Consider the following 25222-nt stretch of genomic DNA (forward strand, 5'->3'; position numbering starts at 1 on the left):
AATACTGGTTTCTATACAATTTGGCTTGTATTTTACATGATGGTGTCAAACTTTGCCAATACATTTTATATGGCACCGGGCAATTTCACTTTCAATATTCAATGGATAATGGTGTTTTAAATCTAAAGCCGGGATTTTTCTTTGTCCTGATATGATACTGGTCTTGTGATTTTACGGTCATGCCAATACAGGTACAATTCTGCTTAATTTTGGAAATAGTTAAAGTCACACATTAGGCACTTGGAAAGTGTAATTAAGCTCATAGCTCTGCCCAACAATACATATATAGAACACTACACTGAAAAAAATGTTAGATAGTGGTTGGTCACAATGTTATTAAATTGACTCAAATGAAATCGTTGGACCTACTTTATATTTTTAAAAATGGTTAGATTTACTTACATTACATTTATTTAGCAGACTCTTTTATCCAAAGTGACGTACAAAAGTGCATTTCATGGTCATGGACAACTACAAAACACAGGTTCAGTAAGATACAATACATATTTTGTACAGCTATTTCTAGCCGAGAACACAGTTTAGTTCACACAGTGAACACTATTCTGACCTAACCTCTGCCAAGCCAACTAGGCAGAAGAACAAGCTACAATATTAGGACAAATACAAATTACCAAAAAGTGCTGGAATGGGGGTACATGTAATGAGTGTCATGAAGGGGGGGGGGGATTTTAAGTGAAATATACAGAGTGGTGGTAGTTAGTCCAGGTATAGTCTGAAGAGATGAGTCTTCAGACCATAGCAGAAGATGGGTAGTGAGGGAAAGGTTCGGAGAGGGACAGGGAGTTTGTTCCAGCACTGGGGAGCTAGGGTGGAGAAGCTCCGTGATCCCTTTACTTGGGTGGGATGGGGTACAAGGCGCCCTGCTGCTGCAGAGCGAAGTGGTTGAGCAGGTGTATAAAATCTAATCATGTCCTGCAAATTGATAGGGGCCATTCTGTTGGCTACAGTGTAGGCGAGGGTCAGGACTTTGAACCTGATTCTGGCAACGACCGGTAGCCAGTGGAGTGATCGTAGCGGAGGAGTGACATGGGAGAATTTGGGAAGGTTGTAGATGAGTCGGGCAGCGGCATTTGAATCATGGTTGTATGGCACAAGCTGGCAGGTTTGCAAGGAGAGAGTTGCAGTAATCGAGGTGGGAGGTCACCGTAGCCTGGACAAGCAGCTGGGTAGAGTGCGTAATCAGGTATGGTCAAATCCTTCTGATGTTGTACAGAAGGAATCTGCAGGACTGTAGTGTTGCCTTGATATGCTCCTTGAAGTCCAGCTGGTCATCCAGGACTACCCCCAGGCTCTTTGCAGAGTGAGAGGCAGTCACTGTGGTGCCATCAACCGTGATTGAGAGCTCAAGTTGTGGGGAGGTCTTGTATGGGAAGAACAGCAGCTCAGTTTTGTTGAGGTTGAGCTTCAGATGGTGGCTGGCCATCCAGGTAGAAATGTCAGCCAGGCAGGAAGATCTCTTATCATTGACCTGTGAGGCAGAGGGGGGGAAAGAACAGAAGAGTTGCGTGTCATCTGCATAACAATGATGAGAATTAATAACTGAACCAAGAGATTTGGTGTATATGGAGAACAGCAGAGGACCCGGTACAGATCCCTGCGGTACTCCCGTAACAAGGGGATGAGAAGCAGAGCCAGACCCCATCCAGGTGACCTGGTAGGACCTATCTGCAAGATAGGAAGTGAGCCAAGACCATTTTGGACAGGAAAGTTAGAAGTGATACAGGTTGATAATTCATCACATCAGAGGGGTCGAGGTGGGTTTCTTGAGGAGTGGGGTAACACAAGCCATCTTGAAATCAGAAGGAACATGACCAGAGGCAAGAGAGGAATTAACAATGGAGGACAGGTAGGGAAGGATCTCGCTGGAAATGGATTGGAGGACTGTAGATGGGGTGGGGTCAAGTGGACAAGTGGTTGCCCAATGAGAAGTGATGAGTTGCAGTACATCGGAGTCCTCCAGCATCTCGAAGGAGGTCAGTGTGGCTGTGGGTTTGTCCCGGGGGGTTGGGGGGTTCACTGGATGGGCAAAGGAGTTCTGGATTGTAGTCCCTTTCCTTCAAAGGCGGCCAGAAAGTCATCTGCAGAAAGGGAAGAAGGAGATGGGGGTGGGGGAGGAATGAGGAGGGAAGAGAAGGTGGAGAATAGTTTGCGTGGGTTAGAGACACAGAGAGACACATGCACTGATCTTAGATTGGAAAAATGAGGCTTTAGCTGATGTGAGGGCAGATGTGAAAGTTGCCAGCAGGGTGTGATATGCGGTCAGGTGATCAGAGGATCGGGATTTCCTCCACTTCCTCTCTGCAGCCCGCAGTGATGTTCTGCTGGAGTGTAGTGACTCAGTCAGCCATGGGCAGGGGGGTGAAGAGGGTTCTGGCTTGGAGACAAGAGGACAAAGTGAGTCGAGGGACTGGCAGAGGCAGGAGTTGAAGGTGGAGGTAGCAAGGTCAACTGGCAGGTTAGAGAAAGAAGCAGGAGGGGGAAGAGTAGAGGGAGCAGTGGAGATGAGGGAGGATTTTGACAGAGTAGAGAGGTTTCTCCTGAAAGTTACTGTGGGTAAGCTGTTAAATGAATTGTGGGGGAGTAAGTAGGAGAGGGAGAAAGAAAGAAGTGGTCTGAGACATGGAGGAGCATCACCATGAGTTGGGGAATGGAGCAGCTTCTGGTGAATACAAGGTCTAGTTGGTTACCAGCCTTGTGTGTGGGGGGAGAAGAAAACTGGGATAGGGCAAAAGACTGGAGGAGTGAGGCAACCCTCACTCCTCTGGTGGGAGGTTGAAGTCTCCCAGTAGAATAGCAGGAGTGCCATCCTCAGGGAGGGAGCTCAGGAGAGCGTCCAGCTCATCCAGGAAAGAGCCGAGTGGACCTGGAGGACGGTACAGAACAATAATGTGAAGTTTTCAGGGATGAGTTACAGTAATGGCATGGAATTCAAAGGAGGAGGGAATAAGGTTAGGACTGGGGAGGACACAGAACTTCCAGGACAAGGAAATGAGCAAACCAGTGACCCTGCCTCAGCCAGAGGCCCTGGGGGTGTGCAAGAAGGAGTATCCCGCAGACAGTGTAGCTGGGGTGGCGGTGTTATCGGGAGTGATCCAGGTTTCTGTGAGAGCCAGGAAGTCAAGAGACTTCGTCATGGCAAAGGTAGTAATGAAGTCAGCTTTCTGGACAGCTGACTGGCAGTTCCATAGGCCACCCACGACAGTGAGTTCCTGAGGTGTGGACAGGGGTGGGTAGGCCACGTTACATATGTTGCGCCTGTGGTGGATGGTCCATCTGGGGCGAGGCAATGCGCACAAGGGAATTGGGGTTAAAAACATGACAAACTGATGATGAGACAGCCTCCGCTGGAGCTATAAATACGGGGTGGCAATTACGTAATTGCATTGACGTCATTAGGGCAGATAAGCACCAGGTGAAGCTACTCGAAATTAGCTAAAGAATACCGGGCAATTTAACAGCAACACGTGACTGCATACACAGTTTAACTAACACGTAATTATGTTCTTTAACTAACAACAGAGAGTAAATTGGAGAGATTATCTGAACTAACGCACAACTATGTTCGCAAACTAGCTGAGACAAATTAAAGAGATCATATAAATTAGCACCCAACTATGTTTTCTAACTAGCAACAGCAGAAACAAATCAAGTAAAGATAAGCTTATCTGAAACGCGGAGTAGAGTAGAAGTGGCAACACAATCAGGTGCACATTAATTACTTGAGTTAAGTTATGAGCAGTGGTTAAGTAGCTTATGTGACATCTTCAGCTTGATTGGTTTACAGTTTGTCATGCATCCACTGTCCAACGGTGTATTTTTTGAGTGTAGATATGACATGAAAAGCTAAGCCCAGTTTTTTATTTATCTATGTAAGTTTAGTTAGCAAGCTATGGGCTTGTGATGTCCAGTCTGAGTAATTGATGGGAGAAATTTACCAGTAGTTCATAATGAATGAATTTGCTTGTCCAGGACTCCTTGATCACATTGTGCTGGCCTTTGGAACAGAAGATCACAAGCCTAAAAAGTGTGGGCAGCCCTGATCTCTGGCCAAGAGCTAATGGACTGCGCCACGCATCTTGTCACCTTTTTCCTTTTTAATATCACTTTCAGTCATAGCTATGTAGCCGTTTCATGAGTCATATCATCATATTCATTGATTCATATTCACAAAAGAAACATTTTTAAAGATAAAAGTAATAAAGAGCGTGTGTCCTTTCATTAGGTGACACACAATACCTTTGAACCGCAAACTGTTAGTATGCAACATTTACTGTATGAACTTTCAAATAACAAAAATACAATGCTAAAAGCATTTCCTCACATCATGTAATAGTTTGGCCTTTCTTTGGTTGTTAAATAACCTTGGATTTCTACATTGACTTCAGTGGGCATCAAGGTTTTGCCCTCAAGTATGCGCAACAGAGGCTGTTTCCTGTTACTTCCTAGGCTTCAATGCCTGGCCCCTCCTACCTTCATAATCTTATCCAGAGAGAGGAACAGTAGTGGAGAACATCAGGAATAAAAACATATTGTGACAAAGAAGGCACAGAGGCCCATTTATATTCAATATATGTATCGTAAACCAAACAAAATGTAATGTAAATCTAAACAATAAACATTACTATTGTAACAAAACAAAGTAAAATTAGATAACCTATCTTACAGAGCTCTACCTAGCATTATCCAGAAGGAAATTCAAGGAAAGAAAGAGAAAACAGAAAGCATATTTAAAGGGGGTAAGGGGAGCAATGGTGCGATCTGAAGAGGTTAGTCTTCTGCATATATCAGAAGCTGGGCTGGGTTTTCTACTGTTTTGACTGCAGTGGAAGATGGGCAGGGTTTCTGCTGTTCTGACTGCAGTGGAAGATAGGCAGAGTTTCTGCTGTTCTGACTGCAGTGGAAGATGGGCAGGGTTTCTACTGTTCTGACTGCAGTGGAAGATAGGCAGGGTTTCTACTGTTCTGACTGCAGTGGAAGATGGGCAGGGTTTCTGCTGTTCTGAGACATCCCATATATGGTTCAGTGTTAATTATTTTCAGGTACACATACTGTATAAATTGATATCTTTTGATAACAGTTTATCAATGATTAAAATGCTGTTAATGATGTGTCAACATACTGCAATGACTTGGACCCCTGTCCGCTGTGTTTTATTTATTGGTTTCATATTTATTTCATTTCCTGTATCTATTACAATGAGGACACACACTATGTCATTTAACACAGCTGACATGAACTTGTTTGTGTTCTGGGTTGGCCAAACTAGGAATGGAGATAAGGGGAGCTGTTTGTAAAATCTAATTGAGTGAAACCATGAACACCAGGTTGCAGTTGTCCACATTAGGACACAATAACACTGAATGCCTTTAGGAGCTTCCAGTAGTTGTATGAGTAGTCCTGTCAAAATCCTGTCAACACAAAGACCAAGATAAAAATATCAAGGGGGACTTTGGTGACTCATTCCCACAAAGTACATTTTTAAAACAGGATACTGTATACTACCGTGCTATCAACAGCTTGACATACCCTTTGATCAGTTAACACAGCCTTTATTTTATTGAGAGCGGGCTAGACATCACTGACAGACAGTGCCGATAACCTTCATTCGCTCTCCTCCGAAGGAATGCCTCTCGATCGAAGCGCAGTTCTTTAATACGGTGCTCAATTCCGCAGGCGTCTGATCCGATGCCTGCTCAAGTCTGGACGCTGTGTGACAGGCGGCGGGATTTGTCAAAACAGAGTGGTCTCCCTGCGCTGACAGAGATCTGGTTCGTGAAGACAGTTCTGTGGTGAATGTGTCAGGGGATACAGCCGTGGGTCTCCACTTGCAAATTAGCATTAGGCAGGCAGCCCAATTTGCAAACTGATAAGCCATTCATTTTCCTGACAATGCAAAAACAAAAAGAAAGAAACTGATAGTGTGAGGGGGCAGTGCCAGCTGATTTCAGGGTTTGAGTAGAGCAATATATATATATATATATATATATATATATATAGTATATCAGTATATTGCTTACTTATACACTCTTCAGCCCTCATGGTACTACAGGAGAACTAACACAGTTAATCCATGACTTCTGGTAGCCTATGGATGCCTGGAGTGGGCATGTCCAGAGGGACCCTTGCCTACCAATGGCACGTCAATATGAAGCATCTTGTTACTCACGAAAGGTTTACATTTAGTGTATTGTGCTAAATGACAGCAGAACACATCCCTATATGGGCCTTGAGGTTAAGTCTGCCTTAGTAGATTTTGACCAATAGGAAATGATCTGTGATGTCACTCATGTGGTTGTAAGCTCTGTAACTGGCTATTTAGGAGTGACCTGTGCCCTTTTAGGAGGGCATGATGACCTAAAGGAGATCTGTTAAAGAGATAAATTTCAGTGACAAACACACATGCTGTACATGGGAGTAATGGTGCAAGTGTAATGGCGTCAAGTCAAATGGCAACCCACACTGTTGGCAATAAATCAAGCAATGAATCAATCAATATACTGTAGATGGATATTCCCAACTCTATTTTGTGATAATTGTTTTCTATTACACCATATCATTGTACAATTAGGCTATATCTGTTACACTATAGTGATTATTTAAACCTGTGGGTAAATACACTTTGTTTTGTTCTCCATGTCCAAATACAAGTAATACTGATCAAGTAAAAATACATTTATGCATATCAGCAGTTTAAATTCTCATGAAAAAGGATCAAAATGTTCAATGACTTAAAGTTTGTCAGCCAGGCTTTATTGCACCCCAACTTTTGTGAAATATAGGTTTAAAAGAATTTAAGTTATAGGAACATGAGTAGTCTTTGCCATTGATTTAACTAAATTCAATCTTTTATAATTTATATTATATAATGTAATGTGAAAAAGTAATGCCACTCTTGTTCATCAATCAAAATAAAGCAAAACAGGTCAAAACCAGTAATCAGTTTAACAATAGTCTTGAATTCGGACACAATGTTTGCAGAGCATCTGAGAAGTCTTAATATTAGTTTCCTGCAATCTGATTGGCTATAACATGTTACATTCTTGGTGATTGGTTGAGTTGGGTTTAATCGCTGCTCTGGCCCTGTCTGCATATGGTCATTCTTTGTCAGAAGTACCGTAACTGACCATTGGTTTATTAGCAAAACACACTCCCAAGAATTGGGCAGATTTATCTCACATCAGCGTGTCAGTCTGGTCATATTTACAGTACTGTACAATTATGAGCCTGAGAGGTGGGGCAGGATTAAAAGTGGAATCATGAATCTGTATTGGTGAACAGTATATAAGGCATATTCTACTGTAAGAAATGATTACCAATCCAATGCCACTGATAAAAATTGAACAACTGAAAGGGTAATATCATGAAATCTACCCTCATAGAACATGTCTGAATGGTTTGTTTATCATACCATTGTGTCCAGTATTTGAAATGATCATTTACAATTCACATGAGAATCATGTAATCACATTAGATTAATGCTTGTGTATTTTATATTTATGTTCATAACAGTAATAAGCTGACCATTCCTCCATATTAGGCACAAATAGTCAGCTAAGCTCAGACCTGTGTGTATGACAGAAGTTATATATCACCTAGTGGAGCAGCCCCATAGTATTCCTTATGCAATATATAAACTAGGAGAACTGGATCACAAATCTGCATGTCACATAATGAAAAGAGCTTTAATATCATACTAAGAGCTATAATATCAAAATTTACAGCACCCACACATCAGTCAATGTTTGTAGAAATACAGGCAGTGTAATGTGATAAAGTAATAACTGAAGGACAGGTATAACTAGATTTGAAGTTTCAGAAGAAGTTCAGTTTGCATGTGATTGCACTTTTCACTGTGTAATGAGATGTATGTGTGCGCATTGTCATAGGTGTGGTACTGTATGAAAAGGCACAGAACAGGCCTTCCCTGCTGAACAACAAACGGCTTACAGGTCACTATGATGACCATGGTGATCTGTAAGTACTGCATGGGTTAATTTAGTTGGCAAGCTATATCATGAGTAAGTAGCATAAATCATAGAAAGGTTTATCATTATTTAATCATTATTTTTATTCTTATTCTTATTATTATTATTGGTAGTAGTAGTAGTATTTATGGTATTATTAATGTTCTGTTATTTTTACATATTTTTTGATTTATGATTATTTTTCATCATGTTCTTCAGGAAAATGGTGAGCATTGTTGAGCTGAATGGCCTGTTTTTTCATTATGATATGTTATGTAATAATTGTAATTAGAATTATAATTGTACAATAAATTAATAAAACACTTTTCAGGTTCCAACTTAAATCCATCAATCTATCCATTATTTATACCCGCAGGGTCACGGAAGGTGCTGGAGCCTATCCCAGTGTGCATTGTGTGAGAGGCAGGAATACACCCTGGACAGGCCGCCAATCTATCGCAGGGCTCCAACTTAAATGTTGTTATGATATAGCACTAATTAAAATAATATTAATGATACAGAAGAATAAGAATTAATAGTTGGCATACAATAATATATTTGTTAGACCCATGTATAGTAAGGATTAAACAGAGGCTGAAAATGGAACAACTACCACCAACATCCTGTTAGTAATTTTATATAACTGAATAATATTGTATTGCCTGTCTGGTTATCTCTGTCTTGCATCCACACTAGCTGACTGGACGTGTGATAAAGCTAACATTACATTGGTTTAAGTCAAAGTACTCACTTTGTGAGTGCTAACTGTAAATTGTAGCTTAGCGCATTTCCAAATGTTGGACCAGAGATTTTGCGCTTTGGTTAGATTGATAGATCGGATGGGGTATTTGTTTGAAGGCGGCTACAAGTCTAGCTAGTTGTGTGTCACCATACATGTAACTGAAATAATATTTGTATGCCTCCGCGACGGCACAGCCATGGCCGGAGGCATTATGTTTTCGGGTTGTCTGTCCGTCCTTCCGTCCGTCCGTCCTGATTCTCGTGAACGCGATAACTCAGGAACGCCTTGAGGGAATTTCTTCAAATTTGGCACAAACGTCCACTTGGACTCAAGGATGACCTGATTACATTTTGGTGGTCAAAGGTCAAGGTCACTGTGACCTCACGTCCATCCCATTCTCTTGTGAACATGATATCTCAGGAACGCCTTGAGGGAATTTCTTCACATTTGGCACAAACGTCCACTTGGACTCAAGGATGAACTGATTAGATTTTGGTGGTCAAAGGTCAAGGTCACTGTGATCTCACAAAACATGTTTTTGGCCATAACTCAAGAATTCATAGGCACCCCAGCACATCACAGTGAAAAACAGAGCACTGGCTACTGGTTGGCAGAGGCATACAACCGCAAGGCGGTATTTCTAGTTATTACAGTTTTTATGCTACACATATGAAATCATGGTATGCATTTGTCTGCATTTTGAATGGGTAGTATAAAAACTACATGCGTTGGACTACATGCGTTTACAGAAAAAGGTAAAAAAGGGAAGAGGAAGAACGATTCTTGGCATGTTTCACAGGCATGCTAGCTACACTAAATAAGAACTGAATTGTGGCATTCGTCCTGATGAAGCATTCTGACTGCATACTGAGTGTGTCAACACGTTGGCTGTTTTGTCTGTAATAGTTTCTGCAGTTTTTTCACTGTCTCCTTTGAGCCAAACATGGGTTTGGACCGATACAACACACAGTTTGTGATAAGACCAAGCATCAGCATTTTCTTCTGTTATAGTTAAAACATTTTTCGTATAACTGAACCAGATTTTATAACAAGTGCACCGTTAAGAATTCTACAACACCTTACTGTCATTTTCATGATCTGTGTTGTAGGCTGCTCACATCTTATGGCATTTTATGTACAAAAGTTGATACTATATAGCCACTGCATGTCACACACACACACACACACACACACACACACTTTTTCATAGTTATCCACATAATTCTGTCATCTTCACCTTGGTGGCACAATGGTGTTGTGCTCCTCTCTCATGAAATTGCCTTAACCTGCTCAGAAATAAATAATGTACCAAGGCAGTTAGTTAGCCACCAATTTCTTTAGTCAGTGATTTTAATTAAACATATTCATACTATATCAGTGTTTTACTAAAAATGAAGGCAGCTTGGATATATTTTAGGAGTGTTGTGGTGATCATCCACTGTGCTGGCCTATACTGTTATTTGTTTCCCAGTTCAACTGTCCATTGTTTGACCACAAAATTTCTTGCCGCCCCCATTTATCGCAATTGTATTGTTATAAAAAAAGCCACGAGCTATTAGGTTTGCAGCTCTGGCTGTGCGGTTAGCAATTACCGAACCCTGTTGCTGGAGCAGTGGGGAAACTGGGAGTCCCCGGAGACGGGCCACCTCGCGGCTGTTAATCAATCCCATTTAAACTGGACAGGGACACGCTTAACTGCAGCTCCCCGACACGCTTCACAGCCAAGAAACATTCGTGACCCGCATCTCATTTCAGGCAAGATGGATAGATAGGTCCAGACTGGGAGGGGAGGGAAGGGGTGTGGGGAATGTAGGGGGGTTGTGTAGAGGGAAACAGAGACGGATATTCGCACCGCGAGATTTGTGAGATGTTGGTTGCGTGCGGCGGAGGATATAGGATATGTACAGAGAATGGACTGTATAAAAATTTTAAAATAAACTTTAGACCCATGTCAAAAATACGTAAAGAGCACAGTATTTTCAGGAGCGGGAAATATAATAAACGGGCAGTGGCTTATTTAGTTCAGCTATTAGGTTTAGCTGCAGCTCACGTTTGGTGGGGTTAGCTGAAGCTGGGCTGGTACGTCTGGGACCAGTGACAGTGACTGAGTGACGCTGCCGTGGTTACGCAGTGAATGAGGAGACAGTCTGTCTGTCTGTTTTCCAAAGTACATTGTCTGTCCATTTTAGGCACTCCATGTATCGCAATATTTATGATCACATGCATCCGGTGCTGTTTTGGTTATTGCTGGTAATGGTAACGGTAAAGATAGCAAAGGCGGTAAAAGTGGCCCTGCTTTTTGATCATTCGGTCTTCTCTTTGCATTCCGTTCAATGTATTTAGAACTGGAAGAACAGGTATAAGTTCTATTTTTTTTTTTTTTTTAAGCCATTTTGCTCCCATTTCCTCCCCAATTTAGTCGTTATACCAATTCCTCATGTGTATCACGGTCCTGGTCAATGCACTATCCTTCTGTTGGTCTGGGGAGGGTATAGACTACCACATGCCTCCTCCGATACATGTGGAGTCGCAAGCTGCTTCTGTTTCACCTGAAAGTGAGGAGTTTCACTGGGAGAGCGTAATGCGCACTGAGGTTCACGCTGTCTCCCCCAGATCCCCTCCCTGCTGGACAGGTGCCCCAACCAACCAGTAGGAGTCGCTAATGCGCCAACGATCAGGACTCATACTCACACTGCCAACTGTGTTCATAGGAATGTCTGACCAAGCCAGAAGTACCGCTGCCGGGGATTGAATCTGGGTCTCTGCGGTGGTAGGCGAGTGCCTTTACCTCTACACTACCCAGATGGCCCATAAGTTCTATTTTAAACATTATACAATAGTCATTTTTTATTTTATTAATTAAAGACAGGATTCAGTTATACTGTATATTTTGGTAAATGTGTTATCAAAATCACTATTTATAATTTTGTCTTCCTCATTATGTTAAAATCATAATTTAAAAATGAGAAGTTTACATGGTGTTTGCTTTTTTAAAATGTCAAGGGTTTATGCTTAAAATCAAATATTTTTCACAGTGAACTTTAGGTTGCCACAAATGTCACAAGGTTTGGCTCAAACCTTAGAGTTTGTTGTGCTTTCATGCCAGAGATAATTGTGTTTGGTTAGGCATTAAGAGTTTTGAGGAAAATAATTTAAATACTTAACATAGTTTATTTGTATTTGTGTTAAAATGTCATTCCTGCTTGTGTTTGCCATAGCCACAGCAAGAGCAGCCTATGACAGAAGTGCATGTACTTACATTGCCACTCACAGCAGTAGGACTAGGTATTGTAGAGGCAGCTGAAGACATACACGCAGATATAGTAATTATAGTAGAATGCCCAGTTGTTTAGAGGAATGAGATAGGATTTATTGCACCCATATTCAGCTTTGCACTCTGTGATGCCACTGGCACAGTGTTTTTTAATGCTTAAAACTAAATATTTTTGAAAGTTAACTATGGCTTTAGGTTTGGTGCGCTTTCATGTTGGTGTTCTGAGAAATATAATTTAAATAGTTAAAATAGTTAGAGGTCAGTACAGTGCAAGTCATGTGCAGTGCATAGATGTGACCGGTCTCTCTCACTAAAGCTATACAGTAGAATTGCTTTATTAAAGCAACAGTAGTCAGATCATGCCATGCCAAAAGGGACTTTGTTATTTGCTATTTGAGCACAGATCTTCATAGTGAGAGTTGCTGAAGTTACAGTAACAGTTGCAGTAATTGTAGTAGCATATGTAAAAGAAACAATATGAAGGCATTAAATCAGTGCAATGACTTAGCACAATACTGAACCAGTGTGCATTAAAGCACTATGTCAGTGCTATCACTTAGCACAATACTGAACCTGTGTGTAAGTGCAGCACTACAGAAATAATATGATACACTGTACAAATAATCAAACACAGATCTGCAGTTACAGGTCAATACAGTGCAACTCATACACAGCACGTAGATGTGACCACTCTCTCTCACTAGAGCAGAGCCAGTCAGTCAATATTATGCTAATGATTTTCTCCTCAGGAATATATGCAACAGGTCGATACCAATGTCCACACTCCTTCTACAGCACTACACCCAGACACACACACACACACACACACAAAGAGACATATGCACACACACGCACATGCACAGACATACAACATGTAGACACACACACTTGCACACACACACACAGATACGCACCCCCCCCACACACACACACACACATAACACACACACACAGATAGGCGTACACGCACACTCTGATGCGCACACACACAGATACGCATGCACACGCACACACACAGATACGCACATACACACAGATACGCGCATACACACACACAGATGCACACCTCCTCCACACACACACACACGCACACAGATACAATCACTCCCCCCCCACTCACACACACAGATACGTGCATGCACACACACACTCACACACACACAGATACGTGCACACACACACACGCACATGCCAATGTGTCACAATTCCTTGCACATGTTTGGCTCCCATCCACCCCCCACCCAAGCTCGTTCCACAGGTTGGGGCTGTAGAACATTGGCCAGCTCCCCTGTGGTCAATACAGGCGAGTGGGGATGCCTTCTCAATGGAGGCCCGGGTCAGGGAGGTCCGCACCCGGCTCATCCATTTCCCACAATGCCGGGGGGGGGGGCCTGTCAGACAGGCCATCTTCAATACCGATGACATTAAGCCACGGCCCCAGAGTGGGGAGAGCAAATCATCAAGGCTGCACACGTGCCACAGAGAAAGAGAGGAAAAGGAGGGAGGAGGGAGGGCGGAGAAAGTGAAGAGCATTTCGCCTCATCTCCTGCGGCCGTTTAAAATTTTCCCATTCAAATGGAAGTCCTTGCTACAGCCACCCTTGCAGAGGAAAGCAGTGATTCAATCCACAGCATGTAATTAACTGCAAAAGGGGCAGAGTTCAAAAGATCGCTAAATCATTTCAACCAGGCCAGAAATATAGATTGCAGCATGAAAATGTCATGAATTTTGCTTCCTATGTACAACATTCCATGATGCCATACTAGTGTGAGCGCTAGTGTCTTTGTCCTGTTAGATTTCGGTATTTCAATTATGCAACAACACATGGAAGTTGTGATCATGCACTGGACAATCAGGACATGCTCCACATTCCAGTTAAATTAGTGATCATGTCTTGCATTCTTTTCCTTTATTTGTTCATACTGAAACTGGGGAAATTTTAGATTGGGAAACAACCAACTTCATGGGCTTTAGGTTGCATGGTGTGAAAATAGGTCACAAAAATATTAGCCCAACACAATTAACTGTCACTGCTAAAATAATTAGCATACATTATCAGTCTCCTCCTAACAAACCATATTCATCTTTTGATCTCAAATCCAAATGCCTTAAACGTATAGAGAAAATAACTCATTTCACTCTACTGTTACCATGCTTTGGAAGGGCACTGTACCTGTCTTTGGCTGGATTACAGTTTTTTTACGATTGCTTTGACTCATTTTGCACAACAGAGTTTCAATGTGCAAAACTCTTAACACAGAATGCTAAATGTAATATAGCATGCAAAATAAAAATACCAGTGTCAAATCAGAGAATATTATATGCAAACGTTTATCACAGCACCAGGGCCCAGGAGTTCAAAAGTGATCTGATCAGATTTTGACTATCAATTAAATTGATTAAATCCATGGGTAGTTCAAAACCAAAAAACAGGATTGGGATCACTTTGGAATCCGATTAGATCAGGTAATCGAATCCTAGCTTTAATCTGGATCAAATCTTCAAAATGCGTAGTTCAAAACTTTAACATAGGATTGGAATCATTTTGATCCAAAAAATCTGGATTACCTTGATCCCAGTAGAAGGGTGAATTTAGAGTGGATTACCAGAAAAAAATATAGTATACAATTAATTCAAAATACATTTCAATTTAAAAAAGATGGTAGAGTTTGTAAATTAAACATTGTTTGTAGGCTCAATGGTTGCAACATTTTTATTTACTTTTTTCTGTCACATTTACTGGGGCCTCTAGCCTACCTCTCAGAGCAGTGCATTCAACCAAATAATAAGTTTATCAAAATACAAGCCTGTTTTGCTTTAATGTTTACAAACAAACCTTGAAAGCCCCCCGAATATAATATATAATTTGAAGGTTAGAAAATCGTAATCTTTCTCAGTAATGTTCCAGTGCTTTAAAGCATTGATAATCAGGATCTAGTAATCTTGAACAGTCTGAGTCTGGATCAGCGTGATCCTATCCTGAATTGCTTTGAAATACCAGGACAAAATCTGGCAGAGCTGCCTGATCCTGGATCACAAAATATGGGATTTAAAAATCTGATCGGATCTGATTGAGATAAAAAAGTTTTGAACTCCTGGGCCCAGAACATTAGATATTTCAAACAATGAAGTTAAATCATTGCTGCATTTTCAATATGCAGCAGTCATCATCAAATAATGCTGCCAAACACAAAATCCTTCTGATCAAAAAAGAGTTTGAAAGTGTTCTTTGGTCATAACGCAAAATGCTATACTCCTAATCTTGGGCTCAAAATCCTATATAGCATGCACAATAGAAGCAACTGAACCAAATTAGATTGTATTTCATGCAAAAGTTTATCATAGTGTCAGAACAGTGGACATGTTCATTGCTGAAGTTTAATTATTGGTGCATTTTCAAATACAATGGTCATTATCAAATAATGCAGTAAAACACAAAATACTTGTTAGCAAAAAAGACTATGCAATGGTAATTTCCTCATAAGTACTTGAAATTATGTACAGCAAGCATCCCCTGTGATAGACTGCAGTATAGCGCTTGTGTTTTCATGAAAGACAAACAAAATATTAGATTAGATTATATGAAGTTTAATCATTAAAGAAAAATCATACAGTAATGCAGTACTGTAAACTCAACTGCATTGTACAGTAAAAACAAAAACAACAGTTAAAGCAAAAACAGTTACAGTAACAACAAACTTTACTGTAAAGTAAAAAAAGCTGCTTTTCGGTGCTAAAGCAACATTTTGCCTCGACGTTGCATCTGATGTCATCGTTGTCAAGACAGCGCTGGTAAAATCTTTTAGAGTGCCTTATCCACCCCTGACACTGCTGGGCTGTAATGTCATCGCATGCCTCATCCATGGCCTGAAGGAGCGTTGCCTGCTCATATGGCTGCCTATCGTATACCTTCCACCTCCATGCCGAGGTGGAGTTCAGAAAGGGGGAGTAAGGTGGACACAACTGCTCTTCTGCCTCCTTGGCCACAACCGCGACCCAGTCTACGACCACGACCCCGTCCACGACCTGGTCCTTCGTTACCAACCTCAACCTCATCGACCTGCTCCATGCTGTCAGAAACTGCCATTCAGGTTTCTAAGCAGCCTTTTATGTAGTGGTGAAGAGATTATCAATTGTGTTGCAATGCTACTCACCTGGGCAAGGTTGTTGGAAGTACTGAGACATGAATACAAACACCTGTTGTTGTTTGCGTTAACAGTTTCACACTTTGTATGTCAGCATAGGATGTAGTGTCTTAGAGTATGAATTTTGAAAGTCAGTTTGGCACTTTGCATTTTGAATTTTGTACACTGAAATTCTGCTGTGCAAAATGAGTCAAAGCAATCGTAAAAAACTGTAAAATGCAAATCTTGTCTGGGCATTCTGTTACATTAAGGTTTATAAGATCATAAAATAAATGTCTTATCTACCCCCCAAACCCAATTCCGGTGCCAGTGATGTGGTTCATCAACACAAACGATGGAGTGGAGAGGCAGATGATTGATTGGCGATCGGTCTCCATTGATCCAAATGAACAGAAATGAAAGCAGGGTGTAGTCATAGTGGTGTTTGAGACTCACCACCCATGTTTTTCAGGGTCAAAATGACCTTCCATGGTGATTTGATCAGATCAAAAGAAAAGAGGCTATTAGGGCAGTAATTTACAGTATGCAGTCAGATCACAGGACAGTGTGTGAGGGACAGAGGAAGGTGGCCTAGTCGCTGCTAGCAAAGTTGTGAAATGTCACACAAATACGCCATAAACCTTTTCACTCCCTACCTCCCCCCTCCCACCCCTGCAATTAACATTTAATTGACCATAATCTAGTTTAATCTAGCTAACCGGTTTGCTGTGTGATTGATGATTCATGAGACATGAGAAATGTCAGTTTTATAGAGACTGATCGAGAGACGGTGGGGGTGGGCTGGGGTGGAGACGAGAAAAAGCAGTTAAGCATCGACTTTCCAAAAACACAGTAGAGCTTTCAAAGAATGACACCCTCACAACAAACTTTAAATCAAACCAAGGAGTTTGAACTACTTTCACCTGACAAAGCCATTGTGCTGCTCATACACCAAATGGTGTCTGATTGACACAGTCTTGTTTGTACTCTGCTGTATGGCTGTACTATAGGAATATGCATTTCGGGTTTTAGTATTTATGTTCAGCTTTTTAGAAAACATTATGCCCTTTATTTGTGCCATTTATGTGTATACAATGCTATTTTATTTATTAGTATTTATATTTATTTATTTAATGGACTTTGAGTGAGTGAGTGACTGACTGACTGAGTAAGTCCCTATTGTGGAAACGCGAATGCCTGGTTAGTACACTCCAGACCAGTAGGTGGTGGAGTGAACTGCTGTGCGGACTGCCATTAAATACAAGAAGACTACTCTTATTGTGTGCAAGATCAACTGCCCTGAAAATCAAAAAGGAAAATTTGAAAACAAAACACCAAATGCCTCCGAAAAAGCTATAGTCCAGGCAAAAATATGTATCTACATTACTGATATTATGCTAGGAATCAAGTTAATGTTAAACAAGTGGAGTAAACGTTGCCATATACAATTTGCTACATCTTTCAGCTGTGAAGCCAACATCCTTCTGTTTCACACCTTTTAAAGTCTTATTACGTTGCACACATTTTCAGCTAGCTAGCCAACGTTATTCCAATTACAAACCAAAACACGGTTACAAGTAGCAGTGCTGGCTTCATACACTTAGCCTACCAGTAGTCCCAATCTTTTCCGGTATCTCTTGAATGGTGTTCATTCAGTTGTTCTCATTAGAAAATCATTTGGATGATATGGGTTTTGTTCCCTCAGGAGAACTAGCCTCTCTTCAGTTGTGTGAAAGGATGTCATTTTAGTCTAGTTGAAAAGTAGCTAACTGGGGCTTCATTTATAAAAGGTGAATACACTCAAAAAAGATGTGTATGCCACTTTCCCCACAGATTTGAGATTTATAAAAACAAACTTGACATCAAAACATGGACATTTACACAAACTACGACCCGTGCGTTAAGATATTCTGGAGACCGTGGGAAGTGGCGACTCTGATGGCCAAGTAGTGAAATGCAGGTCAATGTCCCGCCGGCCCGGTTCACTCGATTCCTCTCACTTCATATGAAAGTACACAGCCGTCCCACAGCCGTCTAATCACCATGTCCCATGTCAGAGGAGCATCCAGGCCTGAGTAGTTTCTGTCTTTTTAGGGTTCTGAAAGTACATATTTAAGCATCCAGACTGACCGGAAAACAATTATTTTGCCGGTGTCACCTCCGTGTGTTACAGTCACAGTTTCATATCATGCCATTGGGGAGGCAGATTAGAGCACTACTGTACAAATGCATGCGATTCAACAGACTCAAGAAGGATGTGTTAATATCCAACAAGATTTATGTCTCATTTACTAGTTTTGTGTTACAAATATACAATTTACATGTCACAAACAACACTTTTTCAAACAGACTGTGTTGAAAGTAACTCAAAATATGTTGTCCTCACCTAGTCATGGAGGTGTGTAAAAAATGATGTTACAGTATGTGTTGTTCTGAGAGTGAAGTGCTCTTCCATCCCAGAATACATTTGAATGCTGAACACGAGATCAATAATGTGATTTCAATTTATTGTTGAGGGGTTTAATCAAGGATTTATTTCTGTGGATGTAATGAATTTTGTATGAATATATCTGTCTTTCATGCTTGTAACTATGTGGAATTGTGCTGCTTTAAGATGCAAGAAAACTTTCTCTGTAGTCAGACTATAAAATATTATTGTATCTTATTGTGAAAAATGTCACCTGTGAGTTGCATACATTTCACAGTATGTTTATTTTAACAATTGCAGTTCTGACATTATTACTGTAATAATAGGTACTGCAATTGTATTTACAGAAAGTACACTGTGAAACCCATTATTACAGTAATAATTTCAGTATTGTAATTGTTATTGAACATACCGTGAAATGAATTACAGCAAATTACAAGCTAATTTCAGCCAGCAAGTTAGAATTTAGGAATTTTTCACAAGGTGTGGAAAGGGTTATTTTGACCATGCTTTGCAGATCAACAGCTGCAAAATTTTAAGTTGCGTGCAGATGGTTTCATAAATCCAGATATTTTTGGATATTATTTTCAGGATATTATTCTTTTTTTGTGTGTACATAACCTTTTCATGTAGAACCTTTGCAAATCTTTATAAATGAGGCTCCATGTGATTGAAAATGTGAGGGGGCTCAGTAAAAAATAAAAATGAGTACGGTGAAAACATTCGATCTGCTGGTCACAGGTGTGTGGACCAATACAAGCTGTGTTTAAATCAGGGCAAGCACAGACATTTGGCATAACTGAAGCTACATTTGGGGCCATGAGTTCTTATTTTAGAAAAGTTATATTTGACAGAACTGATCACCCAATTTAGCTCTAAGTCTAATTGACTCAATGGGGAGGAATTTGCTTCCGGTATCTGCAAGAAAAGAAGGCTGCAAAGGGCAAAGAAATACATGGAAAACCATAATGCATTTATGGGCCAAAAGTTTCTGTGAGAGATAGTTCCCCCTGGTAGAACTCAGAGTCTGGCTAAACTAGGCTTGTTGTATTTACTTGTCTTATGGTGTAATGGTCTTTACATAGAAATAACGTACCTGTAGATTTACTGTGACATTCTGGTTGATAAAGGAAATGTCTCGTTGACCCCTCACACCTGCATACCTCTCTAGAAAGGTGTGTGTTTTCTTTTGACCAGCTGAGCTGTGCAACCAATGTCTCTGACTCCCACCCTTTTCATCTACCCATCTTCCTCTCCTCCCCTCTGTCTCTTTCCTATCCCCCGTTTCACTCTCTTCCTCTCCTCCCCTCTGTCTCTTTCCCAACACCCCCATCTCTCTCTCTCTCTCTGTCTCAGGTGAGGGCCAGTGCCATCGCGCAGGATGCTGATCAGAACTATGACTACGCCTCCAACAGTGTGATCTTGCACCTGGATGTGGGGGATGAGGTGTGTGTGCAGCTGGACGGGGGGAAAGTGCACGGGGGCAACACCAACAAATACAGCACCTTCTCCGGCTTCCTCATCTACCCGGACTGATCCTGGCCACCTTCTCACTCATGCACACAACCTTCTCCGGCTTCCTCATCTACCCAGACTGATCCTGGCCACCTTCTCACTCACGCACATGCACGTACAGACACACACACACGCATGTACAAACACACACACACGCACACACGCTGGTACAGACACACACGCACATATACGTACAGACACACGCACGTACAGACACACATGCACACGCATGTACAGACACACGCACGTACAGACACACACCCGTACAGACACACGCACATGCACGTACAGACACACACACGCACAGACACAGATACACGCACATACAGGCACACAGGCACAGACGTGCATACAGGCACACTGACACATGCACATGCAAAGACATATACACATATATACATACACACACACATGCTCATGCTAACACACATATGCACATGCATGCACTCTCTCTCTCTCTCTCTCTGTCTATCAGTCTGTCTTTGGCCTGCAGGCTAACACCACCATAAATACAGCACTTTCTTCAGCTTGTTCACCAACCAAGACACCCCCCCCCCCCTCACACTCCCCCACCTCCCCATGTCCCACAACTGTCATTGCTCAGACACTGGAGCTTCTCTGACCAGCCTCGCACCACTGCATACATCAACAAAAATCACTAAAAAAACTGTTTTAAAAAATACTGCTGCTGTTGTGAAAAGACACGTTACAGGGGACTCATGCCAAGAACACAAAGGGCCTGGTTAGCCCTTGAGCCTGTCACCGGTGTGGCATGTTATTATAGTCACCAAAACCCATTAATTTCATAAACCCAGTTGAAGTGTGTACAAGACTTGCTGCTTAAATGCTATATACCGATGACTCATGTAGTGCAGTAGTACTCAAGAATTTGCTTGCTTATTTATGTCAGTGTTCACTGGATGTTGGAAGCAATGGACAGGAATAATGCAAGATGGAATCTCGAGATGGAAAAAATGTTTTAAAATGTATGGAACTGCATCACTGGACCACTACAGGAAGGAAATTTAAATTAATTTAACCCCCCCTCCCCCACACACTGAAGCAGCTCACCTTTTCACAGGTCTAAGAATGTGGTATGGTTGGGGGAGGCAGTTGCGGTGTGATTGAAAGCCATGATACCCACAATGCCTTTCTGCCTCAATGCTCCAACCACCATGGATTTCCAACATGCCACAGCCACCTCACAAGTGTGTCTGAAAACATATCCATCTGAGAGGATAACACACTGCAGTTACAACCAATCTGAATTTCCTTTTTTCTTCTTTTTTTCTAAGTTTTTTAAAAATCTGAAACATCTGATGTTTTGGTCATATGAACGACGTAGCAGATGTGTTTAAGGCAAAAGGGTTGACTATTCACATGGAGAAACATTCATCGAGATTCGTCATCAGCGGATTGGCTGGCTCTCGTTCCAAATTACATGCCAGTTTCTGTTCATTTAAGCAGTCAAATGATTTACATAATCTGTTATGCATGTTTCATTTCTTAATCAGCTCATGGACGGCAGACGACAATGCCATTTTGCTGTTGTGTAACCCCTGAACTGGCGTTGCCATGTTCAGCTAATTAGCACATTGAGCTACAGCAATGCACAGTGCCCCACCTGGGCTGTGCTGCTTTAATCTGACCACATAAAGGCATACTTTACTGTCATACACTAATGACTTCTAGCAAATCATTCCATTGCTCAAATTTAATGACAATCCATTTTTCAGCATTCAGTCCAGTCTTCTTTATAGAGGGCATTTGACATCATGAGTCTGCTTAAGAATGTCTTAATTGGGGTTTGTTTAAAATCATTACCATTGCTGTGGGAATTTAAGATAAGCCAATGTACTTGCTATTGTACAGTGTATGCCTGCGCGCTGTGAGTGTTCAGTTTCATCCCTGACTGAAAAGTTGTACAACAATTCAAAAATTGTGCTGCAATCCCCCACAAACTACTGTCTTGTTAATTTTGTACAGTGCAGTAGATATTTGTTCAAAAATGTCAGTGTGTAGAGGATTATGCAATATGTTTATATGAATGTGTGAACTAATTTATGTGTGTGTGCATCTCTGTATGTGTGTGAGCACATGTATGTGTGTGTGTGTGTGTGTGTCTGTCTGTATGTCTGTGTGTGTGAATTCCAGTGCATGCAATATGCAAAATTAGGATTTAAAATATCTACATGTTGTGGTTATAGAGATACAGAGCTTAAGACATGGTGAAGACATCTGTCACATATGCTAATTTTAGTTTTCATCTACCCATGTAGAATTTAATTCCTTTGGCAAATTGAACTGTTGGTCTAATTTAATATGTGCCCAAGTCTGAACAGGGACTGTGTGTCAGTAGAGAGTTTTCAATGAAACATTATCAGAGTAGTCCTTAATGAAATGATATAAGAGTAGTCCTCAATGAAACGATATCAGACTAGTCCTTAATGAAATGATATCAGAGTAGTCCTCAATGAACTGATATAAGAGTAGTCCTCAATGAAACAATATCAGAGTAGTCCTTAATGAAGCGATATCAGAGTAGTCCTTGATGAAATGATATCAGAGTCGTCCTTAATGAAATGATATCAGAGCAGTCCTTTATGAAATGATATCAGAGTAGTCCTTAATTGGTGGCAGATGAGACAGACTGTAATTACACAAGGAACTTAAAGCAAAAAGTGCCAGGGTTTTAATTCTCATTAGCATATGTTAAACTGCTTATGGCTAAGAAAAGTAATTCAGATGCAAACTGTTAATCCCTCTTGTAATCATAGTATCTTAGACCACAGGGTGACCATGAAGGAGGACCTTTATCTAATTAGAGTTGTCCAGCCCTGACCTTTATCAGGCTCAGCTGGGGGTCGAGTACTGTATCTGCCAGCAGTATTACTGGGCACATGTCATCCATGCCACCGATGTCAGCAGTAGCACACACATGCTTCAGCAATATACAAGTTATTAAAATAATTCAGTACTTTTTTCATCTATGTACATCACATCAGAGCACAGCAGGAACAGTTGAAGGACGATCAGTCTCTCTGATTTTAAGGTAGAAGGTCTTGTTAAGGCTCTGTGTAAAATTTTCCAAGCGAATGCCATGAGAAGCACAACGTAACTTTATAACTAGAGCAGAAAACGAAGACAGCAGCATCACTCGTGCTACAGAGTACAGGTTTTAACCAACCAGACCAGATGTGCTGAAGATGTCCGCTCCAACAGGTTATTCCTGGGGCTTCATTTCCTTAAAACAGTGCCTACAGGCCAGATATTATCTACATAAGCTACTATTCAGAGAACAATGTATGGATAAGATTTATTGTTCATGAACAAAGTATAACATGCACAGCTATTACTTATTATTCTGTTGCTATACTGACACTGGAGAAGCAGACCAGGACGGTCACGTCTTTTAGTGCATCAGGATAGTTATCTTTGGAGTTATTTTTCCCCATGACCAAGGGGCCATGAGCACTGTATTTCTATAATGGGCTACATTTGACAGTTAGGGCCAGTAGCTGAATAACCATGTCATACGGCACACTGATGCTGACTGCTTTGTTGATTAATGCCACAGGTGATATGTGAGGTCACTGGAATTGGTGTAATGGCTGATTTACATGCATCACAGGGAATAGCTCAATTTATGTGAAGGCAAGCCATTAACCCTGAGAACAGCAGTAATGCAGCTCCATCACTGAGGCTCACATTTAACCTCTTAAGCATGCACTGCATTATTTTTCCATGACATAACAAAACTAACAATATCTTGTATTTTCTGGGTGCAGTTTATGTTAATCCCTGTGATCACTGAAAGCATAATACTGAAGGAATCAGAAGGGGAAACATGGCTTGGTTTTTTTAACTAAAGGCAAAGCATATTGAGCTCCTAATGCGTTTGGACTTGAATTCTACTGGAAATTATTGCCAATTCAAATTTAAAGCAAAACTAAATCTTACAATTAATGTAGGATTCACGTGAAATCCATCTCTTTGGCAGAGACCTCACCTTCCCATTTCTCAATTTTCACATGATCACAGGACCGGATGACCGAACTACATTGCCCTGCTGGTGAATTAGAAAAGTCTTTACATTCTCAATATAAAGAACAAGGGAACGGTGGCTGTCCTGCACTAAATAAGCCGCATGCTCTTTTTTTTACCAGCATTTTTACTTTGTGAAAATTCATATGAAATGCATACATGTTGTTTACATGTATACTGATAATATCTCTGCTATGGAGCAGGGGAAAAGAGTACATCAGTGTAACAGACAGCAAGCATTTAATCTGCGACTCTCTGTATCTCCCTGGCCCCACCACCCCAGTGTGCACAATAAGCACCCAGTGCATTGTGGGGTTTGTAGGAGATTAGGGTTGATTAGGGGGCCAGAAAACAATATCAGCTTATTTATTGTCCACTTGAAAATGTAATGCCTCACTACTTCCTACTACACTGAAGATAAGGAACAGCATATACATTCATAAAATGTGATGCAACAATTATCATTTCCACATCAGTGTAAACATTACTGTGGAAAATGCTGTAACTAACTGTACCAATTATGCATATATACTGCTAACTCATCCAAGTAATATTTCTAAATTCTCTTTATTTGTGGGGAAAAATAACTTTTCTGCAGGAAAACATATTCACATATTCCTACAATTTCATACCTAGTTGAGAATGCACAACAGGTAGTTTTGGTTGTGTATTTAGTTGTAGTTCACCACAATATTTACCAATATTTACAGACACATAAGAATAACTCATTATCACACACACTAGCATTACTGAGCTTTATTATTCGTATATTCATGCTCGTGCAGTTGACATGGCCTTTTCAGTCTACTTCAGTACAGACCATAACCTGGCAGGCACAAGTAAACACTACCTAAAACACAAATGCCCTGATAACTGTAAACATTTGAGTGTATTTTACAGGTAACCTCTTTTTCTTCCAGTTACATAATAATAATGATATAATATTCACTATTATGTCTGTGTGCATATGTGACTTGTCACCTGTGTAGCACATTACATACAAATGTCTTTATCAGCACTAAAGGTGTTCAGTGACTATTTAGAGGTGATGTATATTATTAATATGGATATGATTGTTGTCCCTGTGCCATGTACGATAGGTTGTATCTA

The 25222-nt window shown here is 40.9% G+C and overlaps 1 protein-coding gene across 1 annotated transcript in view; it reads left to right on the top strand.

The window, feature by feature from the left end:
* LOC135238183 (complement C1q-like protein 4) overlaps positions 1-24714 on the top strand; it is a 48478-nt gene extending 23764 nt beyond the window's left edge. The window contains exon 2 of the mRNA XM_064305898.1: positions 19910-24714. Coding sequence (XP_064161968.1) covers positions 19910-20089 — 180 coding nt within the window. The 3' untranslated portion in view covers positions 20090-24714. The remainder of the gene's footprint in view (positions 1-19909) is intronic.
* The last annotated feature ends 508 nt before the right edge of the window (positions 24715-25222 follow it).

This window comes from Anguilla rostrata, chromosome 13 (assembly GCF_018555375.3).
Source record: "Anguilla rostrata isolate EN2019 chromosome 13, ASM1855537v3, whole genome shotgun sequence".
Lineage (NCBI taxonomy): Eukaryota > Metazoa > Chordata > Actinopteri > Anguilliformes > Anguillidae > Anguilla > Anguilla rostrata.